This window comes from Carassius carassius, chromosome 15, assembly GCF_963082965.1.
Source record: "Carassius carassius chromosome 15, fCarCar2.1, whole genome shotgun sequence".
In the NCBI taxonomy this organism is placed as follows: domain Eukaryota; kingdom Metazoa; phylum Chordata; class Actinopteri; order Cypriniformes; family Cyprinidae; genus Carassius; species Carassius carassius.
In genome coordinates, this window is record NC_081769.1 from 15,029,924 (window position 1) to 15,042,675 (window position 12,752).

General features: G+C 37.4%; 1 protein-coding gene across 3 annotated transcripts in view; it reads left to right on the forward strand.

Annotated features, from left to right (window-relative positions):
- The window catches only part of nbeal2 (neurobeachin-like 2), a 66,446-nt gene that overhangs the window by 21,032 nt on the left and 32,662 nt on the right, over positions 1 to 12,752 (forward strand). For all 3 annotated transcript variants that reach the window (XR_009437674.1, XM_059567529.1, XM_059567530.1), the window contains 15 exons: positions 784 to 882; positions 1,950 to 2,581; positions 3,667 to 3,799; positions 4,396 to 4,515; positions 4,603 to 4,945; positions 5,072 to 5,154; positions 6,790 to 6,882; positions 7,085 to 7,256; positions 8,655 to 8,788; positions 10,092 to 10,251; positions 10,430 to 10,532; positions 10,642 to 10,792; positions 11,650 to 11,808; positions 11,935 to 12,094; positions 12,179 to 12,267. Coding sequence is in view for 2 of the 3 variants with exons in the window: in XM_059567529.1 (XP_059423512.1) it covers positions 784 to 882; positions 1,950 to 2,581; positions 3,667 to 3,799; positions 4,396 to 4,515; positions 4,603 to 4,945; positions 5,072 to 5,154; positions 6,790 to 6,882; positions 7,085 to 7,256; positions 8,655 to 8,788; positions 10,092 to 10,251; positions 10,430 to 10,532; positions 10,642 to 10,792; positions 11,650 to 11,808; positions 11,935 to 12,094; positions 12,179 to 12,267 (2,631 nt within the window). In the remaining variant the exon portion in view is untranslated. The remainder of the gene's footprint in view (positions 1 to 783; positions 883 to 1,949; positions 2,582 to 3,666; positions 3,800 to 4,395; positions 4,516 to 4,602; positions 4,946 to 5,071; positions 5,155 to 6,789; positions 6,883 to 7,084; positions 7,257 to 8,654; positions 8,789 to 10,091; positions 10,252 to 10,429; positions 10,533 to 10,641; positions 10,793 to 11,649; positions 11,809 to 11,934; positions 12,095 to 12,178; positions 12,268 to 12,752) is intronic.

The following is a 12,752-nucleotide window of genomic DNA, read 5'->3' on the forward strand; positions in this document are numbered from 1 at the left end:
ATGTCTTACACCTCCTCTCTTCTCGTTCCTTATGTATGTTTCTTCTGAAAGGTCAGCTTGCAGACGTCTCTCGTCTTATCAGCGTGATAAGTCAAAGTGCTTGTGTATGATAAATGTGCCCCTTATGCATGTGCGGTTAATCTTATCAGCACATTTGATGTGGTTCTGCAGAACCAGGTCACTCATGGTGACATTACGACATGGCACTTCCTTTTTTATTTTACTGGGTTATTTATCAGGCAGGTGCAAAAGTATCATAATCCCATATCCTGTTTTTTGCTTATTATTAGTGTATTTAGGTTTCTTAGTACCAAAATGCAATGTCATGAGATAGATTTCATGACATTGTTTTTTCTCTCTCTTTTTTACTGCTATTTCTTTATGTAAATGTCCTTGTTTTTATTGGCTAACGTCTTTGCTGTTGGGTTAAATATAGATTATGCCGCCCCGTTCTTCAAAAACACCCTCTTTGCAAAGTAAACATTATACTGTGGCACAACTGTGAAGGTTTATGGTTATGTTTTCTCTGTTTTTGCAGGGCAGTTTAAAAAAATAATCTGGGTGGCCTTGCATTGTGAAAGCTATTTACATAGTAGACTTTCTAATTGGTCTTATAAATGTGAAGTTTTTCACAATATCCCCTTTAATATCCTGATTTCATGTGATAAGGTTCCTGCTTTTTATAATACCTTTTTGTTTTTCAGTTTATTTTGGGGAGCAGCATGGTTGTATTATGTGCTTGTTCAGTTGTAATGTAACTGTGGTTTTGTGTGGTCTTTACAGGAGGTCTTCAAGGAGCGGATTGGCTACTCACAGTTGTTTGATGTGTTAAAAAGTCAAGGACAGCCCACCAAAAGACTCCTGCAGGAGCTGATGAACATGGTGAGTGAGTGTAACTACTATCACAGACGGTGTGACCTACATTTCCTTTTTTTTTTTTCATAAAGTAATAAATGGTACTTTGTAAAAATAATAATAACTAAAATGACACACTTTCATGTGAGTCTCATGTGGGCTCATTTTACATAGAGAGGGATGTTTCTAAACTAAAGTTCAAGTACCAGAATTACTAAAATTGAAGATAACAAAAACAAAACTGAAAGTATCTTTTTTTTTTTCCCCAGAAATTTAAAATGGCAATAAATGGTGCTCTTTGATGTGGTGTGAAGATCGCTGTATAAATGCCTCAGTTCATGAAATGATATTTAAAAATAAATATTAATTCAATTTAAGTTTGGGCTCTGTTGTTTATTATAACCTGATAGTTATTAAAAGGGTTTAGAGCATAAACTGAGGTAGATTCTTATCCCCAAGAAAAATTTTATTATAATTAAATGTATTTTAAAAGATTTTTTTCTTTTGAAATCACTGTTTAATGAAAATAAAAATGATGTTTAGTATTTCCCCCTGCTGTACTGAAACTACAACGAACAGTGACATCAGAACACGGCTATGAACCGAACAGTTATGTTTGTGTACCGTTACACCCTTAATAATAATAATAATAAAACACAACAAGATTTATTAAACGTAAAATTTTAAAATCTAAAAAAAAAAATGAATTAAAAATATTATGAAATAATATAAAATGTAAGAGAAAATTTAGTTCCAACAAACATATAAATAGAAAAATACATAACAAAATTACTAAAATAAGATAACTAACTTAAGATTAAAATGAAAATGTAAAATATATAAAAAAAAAAATGAATTTGAAATTAATTAATACTATAATATTTTATTATTAGTACTGAAATAACACTGAATTTCCTACTACACACTTGCATGCTTATTAAACATACTTATTAATGGTCAATAAGTAAGTTTTTCATCAAATGCGGTAAGTTTTTCAGGATAACGACTGAGAATCGTCATGCGTAAAAACTGTATATTTTCATAGCATCATTTTCTGCTTTGTCCATCCCCTGGTTCCTTGTTGTTTCTCTCAGGCTGTTGAAGGAGAGCATTCCCAGGCCATGCAGTTGGGCATCAGTAACGAACAGACTTTGCTCCTGCTGCTGCAGTGGTTGCCTGATCTGGGCTCTCGTTCTCTGCAGCTGCTGGTGTCCCAGTGGCTGGCGGCCGTGTGTCGAGGAACTCTGTCCTGCCGCACTGTAGCCGTTGAGGCGGGCTTAGTAGGCGCTTTGCTGGAGGTGCTGTCTGAATCCCCGGAGCGGCTCGACCGGCAGTGCGCCGATGCCCTCTTGGGCTTGCTTCAGGACTTAGGATCTCTTTCTCTACGGCCCTGTGAACTGAAGAGTCTGCTGAAGCTCTTGCGGACCGAGCCTGGTGCACCCCCTCACCCGTACTGTGGGCACGTGGTAAGGGTGCTTTCTGCCATGGCCGCTCGCGGAGAGGGTGGATGCAGCGCCTTGCAGTATTTTGACCTTACGCCCCCTATGGCGGGTATTATGGTGCCAGCTATACAACGCTGGCCAGGAAGCGCGTTTGCTTTCCACGCTTGGCTGTGCCTCAACACAGACTTTCCTCCTCCCCAGCACCACTACTCAGAATCTCACCTGACAAACCCAGATAATATGGTTCGAATGGCTAAAGGACCACGTAGGAAACAGCTTTACAGGTATTCTCTTGATAGATAGGTGTTAGAATAAAAATGTCATCAGAAAACATTGTAATATTCTCAGCAAACATTTCTTTTTATAATCATGGTTAAACTATTTAAGTGTTAATTGTATTAAATTCTATCTTTAAAGCAATAGTTTTAAATGTGATAGGTGATTTGAGGCATAACATCATTAATATGTATTATATAAATGTTTGTGTAAATATGCATATTGTGCATCTGCAGTATTTGATCATTTCCATTTATCTGTAATCAGGAATTACAATTGTTTACCCCAAAATGAAAATTTTGTCATCATTTACTCACACTCATGCCATTCCAAGCCTGAAGAAGTTTCTTTTTGGATCACAAAAGAAGATATTTTGAAAAACATGTTGGTCCCTTTTGTCTTGGGAAAGAAATACTATGGAAGTCAATGGGGACCATCAACTGTTTAATTGACAGCATTCCTCAAAATATCTTATTTTATGTTCATCGTAAAAAAAAAAACTCATACAGGTTTGGAACAGCATGTAAATGATGACAACATTTTTGGGTTAGCTATCCCTTTAACATTAACAACAATTTTACTACTGATGTTTGATTCAGAGATGACATTAAAATATGTCTCAGAACTCGTGACTGCAGTTAAACATAGAAGGATTACAAAACGCTAATTATATTTACAATTGTCAATTAGTTTTATATAATAAATAAAATAATATAAAATAATAACTAGTGAGTAAGGGGTGAATATTCAGTAGATTGCCCAGGTCTACTTGTTGCAAAATGCTTGTACATATTGTATACCTGCATAAGTCTAGTACACCTAGGGCCTGATTTACTAAGCGCAAACTTTTTGCCGTTAAAATAGTTCTGTGTCAGGATTTGCTAAAGATGTGCAATGAAGAATTAGCACTGAAAAAGCTTGGAAAAGTTATTTTTGTGCCTGACCTTATTGAACAGACTCAGAATTTATTTGACTCAATGTGATGTACTAACATTTGCGTTCGTCAGATGACTGGTATTTGCACCATGATTTAACACCCATTTGTTTTGTGTGTACTTATATCTTTAAAAGCTGTATTGTGTCCTGTGTGTAGTTTCTTCACAGCAAGCGGAACTGGCTTTGAAGCTTTTTTCACCACAGAAGAAGTTCTAGTGGTGGCAGTATGTACTAAAAAGGAATACATGGCCGTTTCCCTGCCAGAACACCCATTCAATGATTGTGCCTGGGTTAGTGACCTTACACACAACTCACACACACATTCACATAGACAATTTAAGCAAGAAAATGCAACACTTGTATGAAAATAAATATAAGACATTGCTTAAAATGGCAGTGGCTGGGAAAAAATACCCTTTCTGTTTACAAAAAGTCAGCTTTTTAATAGAAGTATCACTTGTATTTTTGCAGAATTAGCTTTAGCTTGACTAGCCTCTTTGGCTTGATTTCAGCTAAAGAATCTTACTTTAAGATATCCAAAGTTGGATAAAGTGACTTTTAAAAGTAATGCGTTACAGTATTTTATTACTCCATTAAATGTAACGAACTGCATTGCTTTTTATGGAAAGTAATGCAGTACGTTACTTTTGTGTTACCCTGTCTTACCTTGGCTGGGCTTGCTTATTTTTTTTAATAAGGAAAAAGTTATATTTTATATTTATACTTATTTGAAGAAGTAACTCCGATATTTTGTTGTAAATTTAAAAGCAATGCTTTACTTTACTAGTACTTGAAAAAAGTAATCCGATTACATTCCTGATATCATTGTAAGATTTTTGATTCTGTATTCAAAGTCTTTTTCTTACCCTTCTTTTCTTCGCTCTAGCACTCAGTAGCCATTGTTCACGTTCCTGGCCGTCGGCCCTTTGGACAGAATGTGGTCACTGTTTATGTGGATGGAGAGCAGTGTAAAACAGCACACCTGCGCTTTCCTTCTCTGAACGAGGTAAGGAACTGTTACTGTCTGCTGGAGTTTGATTTATTATGTTATTATGTTTTGTTTCATTGGTCTGTTTAACTCTCAACATTTCAGCCTTTCACTTCCTGCTGCATTGGATCAGCTGGTCACCGGACCACTACCACCATGACTACCTCTCCGACCCTGTCTAACCCGTCCTACTCGCCCTCCGAGATGGCATTTGCAGCACATGCTGGGCCACCCACCCTTGCACGTTCCCAGTCCTTCCCTGCATCCTTTGCAGCAGCCACAGGGGGGCAGCCAGGTCTGAGTCGGGACAGTCGGGTTCACACCATCCCAGCAGGGCTGCAGGACACTGCCTGGGGCTCTCCTTCATCACTGGGTGGCCTTTTAGCCACGGTGTTCATCTGCCATGAAGCCCTGCAGCCTGCTCAGGCAAGAGCCCTGTTCACTGCAGGTAGAAATGAGACATCCACCGCACTCATGATGCAGAACTTCACATTTCTATCCAAAACGAAACAAGCATTTCTTTGTGACTATCTCTCTTTGTGAACAGAATGTCTATCTCTGTTTCACTTGGCAGGTCCCAATAATGTTTCTCTATTCAAAGCTGATGGTGAACCTTCAGAAGTCAACAGTAAACTATTGTTATACTACACCCCACAAGTAATTATCTTCTCACTGATCCATCTGATACATACAGTACACACACGCATACAGTCTGCATCTCTTTTGCCTCCCCTGAGCCCATTTACTTTTAACAGACCCCCTAAATTATGCTGTGGGTTTGGTGGGGGGTAAGTGAGAATGAATGGTGGAAAGTCACATGCATGGTTCCTATGGGGTTTGGAGAAGTATATATATATATATATATATATATATATATATATATATATATATATATATATTAGATTAGAATAGAAAAAGGATTTTTGCAAAAATAAAATATATTCGGACTTTTGTGTGTGCATGGAAAAATTATTTAAATGAGAATATAGGACAGTGCACGCTGAGCCACCTATTGTGCCATCAGCCCATTTTGCTGTGTAGTTTCTAAGACGTTGAAATTCACAAAGGTCAAATTTTAAACACTTTTTATTTTATAGTACCAGTCTTTCTTATAAACCCTTGAACTTGGCAATTTTTTTACCCATCAGCCCATTTTTTGTCATGGTTTCTGTGCCGCCACTGAGGATGTGTTAAACTGGACAATAGGCCTTGATATTACAGGTACTACCCTAAGAAAAGACCAATTTTGAGCAAGTGGATTTCTATATATTCATGTATCCATGCTCTTGTTTTGTTCATAGTAAGATGGCAGTGATGCACAGAGGAAATAGGTTATATAAAACTAGAAATTTTAATGTGTAAACATGCAGAACATTCCCATGCAAAAATATATATATACTGATGAATGTACTATATCCCACATTACCACATATAATGCTGAAAATAATGCTCTGTAAACCATTTATGTTAAATATGGTCTGAAAATCTACTGAGGGCTTTGAAAATTTGAAAACTGGAAAAGTATGGAATTTTGAAATGGAAAACATGTAGGAACCCTGCACATGAGAGGAGGCGATACCTTCGTGATATGATTGGGTGTGACTGGTTTTGATCGGCTGTGATTGGTTCATGTGATAAATCCCTCCTCTTGTGCATTCTGCATTCAGTCTGAATAAACAATATAATGGCATTAATGGAAAGACTAACTTATAAATCTGACACACTTAGATATAACTACTTTGTGATGTCAAAATAAGACTTCAACTGGCATGAAAACATGATCTGTAGGAGTTTTTAGTGAGTTATCATCTTGATGAAATTTAAAGTAAATCTCCACGTCTGTAACCAGTAATTACCAAACTTTGATGGCTGATGATGTGAAAAATTCAAAAATAGTTAGAAGTTACCTTAAAAAGAAGAGCTGATCATAAATTCACAAATAAAATATATTGCTTAAACTTAAAAGTTATTTTCGAATAAATGTCAAATTAATGTAAAACACTAACTTGATAAGATTCATACTTGGCTTTAATAAACAGAATATTGAAGTGGGACATACATTTACTTTTGATAACCTGCTATTGGGATACGGTTAAAGATAAGGACAGGTTTAAAGGTGGGTTAAGGGGTCGGAATAGGGATGAAAGTCTAATTATAGATGACTTCAGAAATTAAAGTCAAAATTACAGGAAGGTATTTTTAAATGTACAATTACAATGTAAAAACATGTATGTAGACAGTAAGTGCATTGTATAAAATGGGTAAAATTGTCCACAATATTTTGTCTTGTAGGCCTTTAAGATCCAGATCTGTTTGGATTTGTCCCCAAACCATCTTTACGATGGCAGGCTGACTGGTCACAGAGTGGTGAACTGGGACGTCAAGGTGTGTATCTGTCACTCAGCTTCATTCTCTTTTAAGATCAGATCTTGTTCTGACATCACTACAGCATTTTGTGTTTGCCGGTGTTGGGAAATGTGTTTATTCAACACATACTTCTAGAACAAAACTCATAATCTCATACATCCCTGCATGAGCAGTAATTGTTAATTATGTTTTATTATCTTATCTTGTCACTTGCGTGTAGGATGTTCTGAGCTCAATCGGTGGCATGGGAGCTCTCCTGCCCCTGCTGGAGCAGGTGTGTTTACTGGACCAGGGCGAGACTGTAGGTCAGGAGACTTCAGATCTACTCGGGCCAGAGCTCACGTCCTCCAGGGGCCCTGCCGGCATGCTGTTGCCTCTGGGGAAGACATCTGGTCAGTAGACTCTCAGCTGTGACGCATTGGTAGCAACATGTCTGATTCCAATCCCTCTCTGGCAAATGAAAAAGCATTAGCTTAAAAGTATAAACAGATTCTACTGTAGTTTCTGTGAATTGAATGTACAAGTAAGTCTCACAAAACTGCCAAGTTTGAGTCATATTTCACTCCAAAACCAATTTGCATGGACATTAAAGTCATGATAAAAAAGGAGTGGCAACAGATCTTTTCTTCTGTATCGTGAAAAAACATAAGATAGGCTGGGGACATGGTTGTAGCGGTCAGTTGGTGCCTGGATTTTGAGATTTCAGAGTTACACTCGAAAATCTATGTGAGCTTGCAGCTGATTGTGGAGGGGCAGGTTTAATGGGCCGAATGATTGCAGATGAAAAGCAAGTCTGAAGCTTTGTGATAGTTTTGTGAAGATCGAGTTGTGATATTTTGATTAAGCCTGATAAAAAACTTCAAAATGAAAAGCATGCATAACTTTACATAGCAGTTGTCAAATATTAAATGTTCTGCTACTTCCGTTTTCTGTGAAGTGAACCATAAACCCTGCCTAATTTGACTGGCCATATACTGTGTGTGTGTGTGTGTGTGTGTGTGTGTGTGTGTGTGTGTGTGTGTGTGTGTGTGTGTAATTACAGGAATACATTTTTGAGTGCAATTTAGTACAATAGGTGCTTTGTATCAATATGCGTTGCTAAAATAAGTTTACTTTTTAACGGAAAGTGAAGGTTATTATCGTAATAAACTAAGACTAAAAACAAAAACTAACAATTAAAATAACTAAAAATAGTTGTATTCCAACTAGTTGCCAAGACACTCCTCATTTTCTCTTTAGTTTAGCGCTAAAATAACAAGTAAATAAACTAGAACTAAAAACTAAGACAATGTGGACGCATTTTTAAACAGTAAAAGCATATAGACGTTTGAAAAAAATACAAATGACACTCATAAAACACACAAAACTGTTTCAAAATACTAGCAAAAGCTATAATAGATTATCAGTCATTCTAAAACACCACTAGGCAAAATATGGTTTTAATATTTTTCCTTTTTTGTAGGATTTTTTTTTTTTTTGACAGTCACGTTAACGGTAACAGCTTGTTATTTGGCTTTTTAGAGCTGCTTTGCACATTTATGGTGTAAATTCTTCTGTAATTGCAGTATGAGTCACCATTGATGTTTTCGGAGCATGCTGTTTGTGATTCATTAAGTTGTGTTTGAGTGATTCTAAATGTGTTTGTATATGCCTGTGTGAGTTTGTGCTTTTCGTGTTCTGCAGTTGAACTTTATATTACATTTGGCTGTTGATTTCCATTGCAGAATTTGTCAATGTTACACTTTGCTAATGTGAAACCGATTGCTGCTTTGTGTGTGTATGTGTGTTAGAGGGCCGTTTAGAGAAGAACAGTGTAGCAGCGTTTTTGCTGATGATTAAGAACATGCTGCGCAACCATCCAGCCAATCAGGAGAGTCTGCTTCAGTGCCACGGGCCGCCCATCATCGGAGCCATGCTCGGCAAGGTACGTACACACACACACTGGTGAATAGAGAGGGCGTCTGGACGTCTAACAGGACATATTGGTGTATGTGTCTTCAAGGCGTAGCATCCTGTTAGGAAACACTTGTGTTAACAGTCCCATGATATTGCACAATATACACACAACCACAGTTTCTCATGCTTTAAGGTTTTATCTGATGCCAGGAAACTTTAAAGAAATGAGTAAGCGAGGTTTGAGTGTCTGACGTAAACTCATTCAAATCAAGATTTCACACGTTTATCACAACAGCATGTTTAAACATCTGTGACATTTAACACGTAATCAATATGAACATTTCAAACAGAGGCTGTTAGATTAGATTAGATCAGATACTAGGCATGTGCTATTAAGCAGATCATTTTATGAGACTTTGATAAGTAAAGATTATATCTATGGCTATAGTCTCTGTTGCAGCAGCTGAAGTTCATAGAAACAGATGCTGATATATTTCTGATCTGTTGTAAGATCATTATGCTCAGCAGTGGCTTTTATTGTTCCACAAAATTAAAAGTCATATCTGATTTGCTTTTGGTCTGCTCTGACCTGAAATCTTGTAAAGTCCTTTGAAGAGAGTTTCTCGGGTTTAAGAGTTGAAAAGTACACACACACTCGTCGTTACATAAGTATCCTCAGGCTTAAAACATGGGCTGTCAATTAAATGCATTCATGTAGGACAAGTATAACATTTTATTACATTAAAATACATACTAGTTTACACTTATATTTATAATAATAGTTTTTATTCATATTTATAAATGTTTATTAATATGTACACTGTTGTTTAAAAGTTTGGGGTCTGCTCATAAAGGCTGCATTTATTTGATTAAAAAAAAAAGTCATAATGTGAAGTATTATTACAATGTAAAGTCACTTTTTGATTTTTCAATATTTAAAAGTTTTATTTATTCCTGTGATGGTAAAGCTGAATATTCAGTATCATCACTCCAGTCTTTAGTGTGAAATTATTTGCGAATCATTATTATTATTTAATTTTTTTTTTCCCAGAATGGCTTTATGACCAGAAGGTTTGTACATTTATATATCTTTTTTTTTGTATCAATGTAAAGATCTGTACTGTCACTTTTGATTAAATTAATGCTGTAATTTCCATCTTTTATGAATAAAAATAATGGTTGACCTCAAACTTTGGTAATTTTTTATGTATTGTTTAAATCTTCTGCAAGGAATAAGCTCAGCACATATCAATTTGATCATCATATAATTGAAATAATTTGATTATGTGTTTTAATTGATTGATGGCAAAACACTTCTTTTTCTGCTTTAGGTTCCCAGCAGTATGATGGACATGAGTGTACTGATGGCCTGTCAGTTCCTGCTCAAGCAGGTGTCCAACGAGGGCAACAACGCCCTTCTGTCACAGCTGTATCAGTACCTGCTCTTTGACTTCAGAATCTGGAGCCACAGCCACTTTGCAGTCTGCCTGGGTAAATAACCAAAACACATCCCAATAGCATTAGCCATTGCTTTTTTTGTTATTCAGCTCGCATAGATTAAATGCAAATAATAACCAGGTCCTAAGGGAATAGTTTACCATAAAATAGTTTACCATTATTTCATTCCAGATCCTTTTATCTGTATGCCTGTATTTGTGTTGGTTTGTAGGTCATGTGCAGTACCTTGCCACCATCATCAATGAAGGCAAGCTGAAGACTCGTAAGAGGTATGGTGTTCAGTACATCCTGGACTCAATTCGGACACACTACAGGTACGTTCAGAACTGAGAAGCACTATTATGATTTTGCTTGGAGATCTAAGAAAATGAAATATTTTGTGTGGATGAAAGATTTTTGTAACGGTTCTTATTGTGTCCACAGTGTGGAGAAGGATGGCAGTCCTGTGTCCGATGAGAGGCACACGGTGCAGATCGCTCTTTTTGCTCTGCTGAAGGACCTTCTGAAATCCCCCACTGCTGAGGAGCTTCACAGTGTACTAGCCTATGCTGCTATAGTGCAGGACGAGCAACAGGTGACCCACACAAACACAAATTTGCTCTGTTCCGAAACCTAATGTGTTCCTTCTGAGGCAGAAAATACATGCAGATAGCTAATTGTGATAATGCGTTGAACTCCTGAATAGAGTAAACCGTGTCTTTCTGAGTCAGATCAGTGTTTCTTCGAGTATCCCAACCAGCCAGGCACATTGACTCAACTACTTGGTGTTATTTTGGGGTGGAACCGTTTGCATTTAATTGTTTTTCAATGCATTGCTCATACATATTGAATGTTATAATGCCAATCTCATAGTTTTATGGGTTCATAAAACAAAACTGACCCGTATGCATTTTTTAAAGACCACGTCCTCACTGAAACTGTCCTAATTCTTAAACATTATGGGATGTGTTGTTGAAGTTTGCCAACTAGATGGGATTTGAATTGGCTGTTTGAAATTGTAAGGTGAAAAATTTCAGCCTGTTTTCTTACCATTCCAGACTCTAACACAAACCCACAATGTTCGGCGTAGTTTTACAGCTATTAGAACGAAAATGAAAATGAAACCCACCCAGCCATAGACTCTCCCCTCAAAGAAATCAGGAAAGTGGGCAAAAGAGAGATTAAAACAGCAGGTGTAAATGGGAATGTGTCTCCATTGTCTACTTGTGATCCGATCAGCAAAACTGCATCAGCTGTATTAACTGAATTTTTTTACTGAACCTTTTAAAAATGTGTATATATAATCAAAATGTCATTACATTTATAATTAATTAATTGATACTTTTTCCTTGAAGGAACCTTTTTCAGTCCGTGTGTTGTTTCTTATTATGGTGATATTCTGGTAGGGCTAGAGCATGCTAATTGCTGACCGAATGTTCTCCTTCTCTGTAGGTGATCAGTATTCTGGATGTGTTACACACTGTATTGAGAAGTTCTCCATCTCCACGTGAGCAGGCTGTGACGGTTCTACTGGAGCAAAGGGTGGAGCAGCTCTACTGTCTGCTGCTTAAAACCAACTATGGAGACGAGGCTCGTGAGAGAATTTTCAGGGTGAGAATAAGCTTGTACTTTAAGGGTTGCCATTGCAGTAAGGCATGTATTGAAATGACCTTTTAAAACCAAAAAACGGTTAGATCAGTATCTTTCAGAGTGATGTGAACACATGTTCTGCTGCAGGTCTTGTATAAAGTCCTGAAGAGTGAACGTATACCTGAGCGCAGTAAAATGCGCATCAAGCTCAAGGACTCTGGCTACCTTGGGCTGGTCTGCTCCCTTGGTGATGTCCCCATCACAATGACTACTGTCCGCTGTCTGTATGAGCAGGTGCTCGCCACAGGTAAACTGAAGAAAAGGTGGATGGCAGTTTTCAACTTTACACTTCAGGTGTTGATTGGTCTGTTTTGTTGTTTATTTGGTGCAGATCCCACTCCTAATTTTAGAGACCTGATGGCAGTGGCATACCTGTCCCATCGTGCTGACCTCAGCGTCCGACTAGATATCTGTCGTAAGGTGAGTGACTGATGAAAAACTGATGCCTAAGATGGTTGGCTGGCCTTACCTGGTCTTCCAGCCTGGTCATAGCTGGTTTAGCAGACTTGTTTTAGAGGGGTTTTGACCGCTTCTTTATATGGTAAGTCTGGTCTGGAGGATATGAGACCAGCTAAAACCAGATGAATACTAGCTTGAGTCGGGTTAAACCAGATACATAAAGCTTAAACCAGCTAAGATTAACCAATCAGCTTTAACCAGTATTAAAGGGATACTCCACCCCAAAATGAAAAGTTTGTCCTTAATCACTTACCCCCATGTCGTTCCAAACCCGTAAAAGCTTTGTTCATCTTCGGAACACAATTTAAGTTATTTTGGATGAAAACCGGGAGGCTTGTGACTGTCAAAGTAGATTGCACTGTCAAGAAAAGTATGACATAGGGTCAGAATAGTCCATCTGCCATCAGTGGTTCAATTTGAATTTTATGAAGTGAAGAAAACAAATC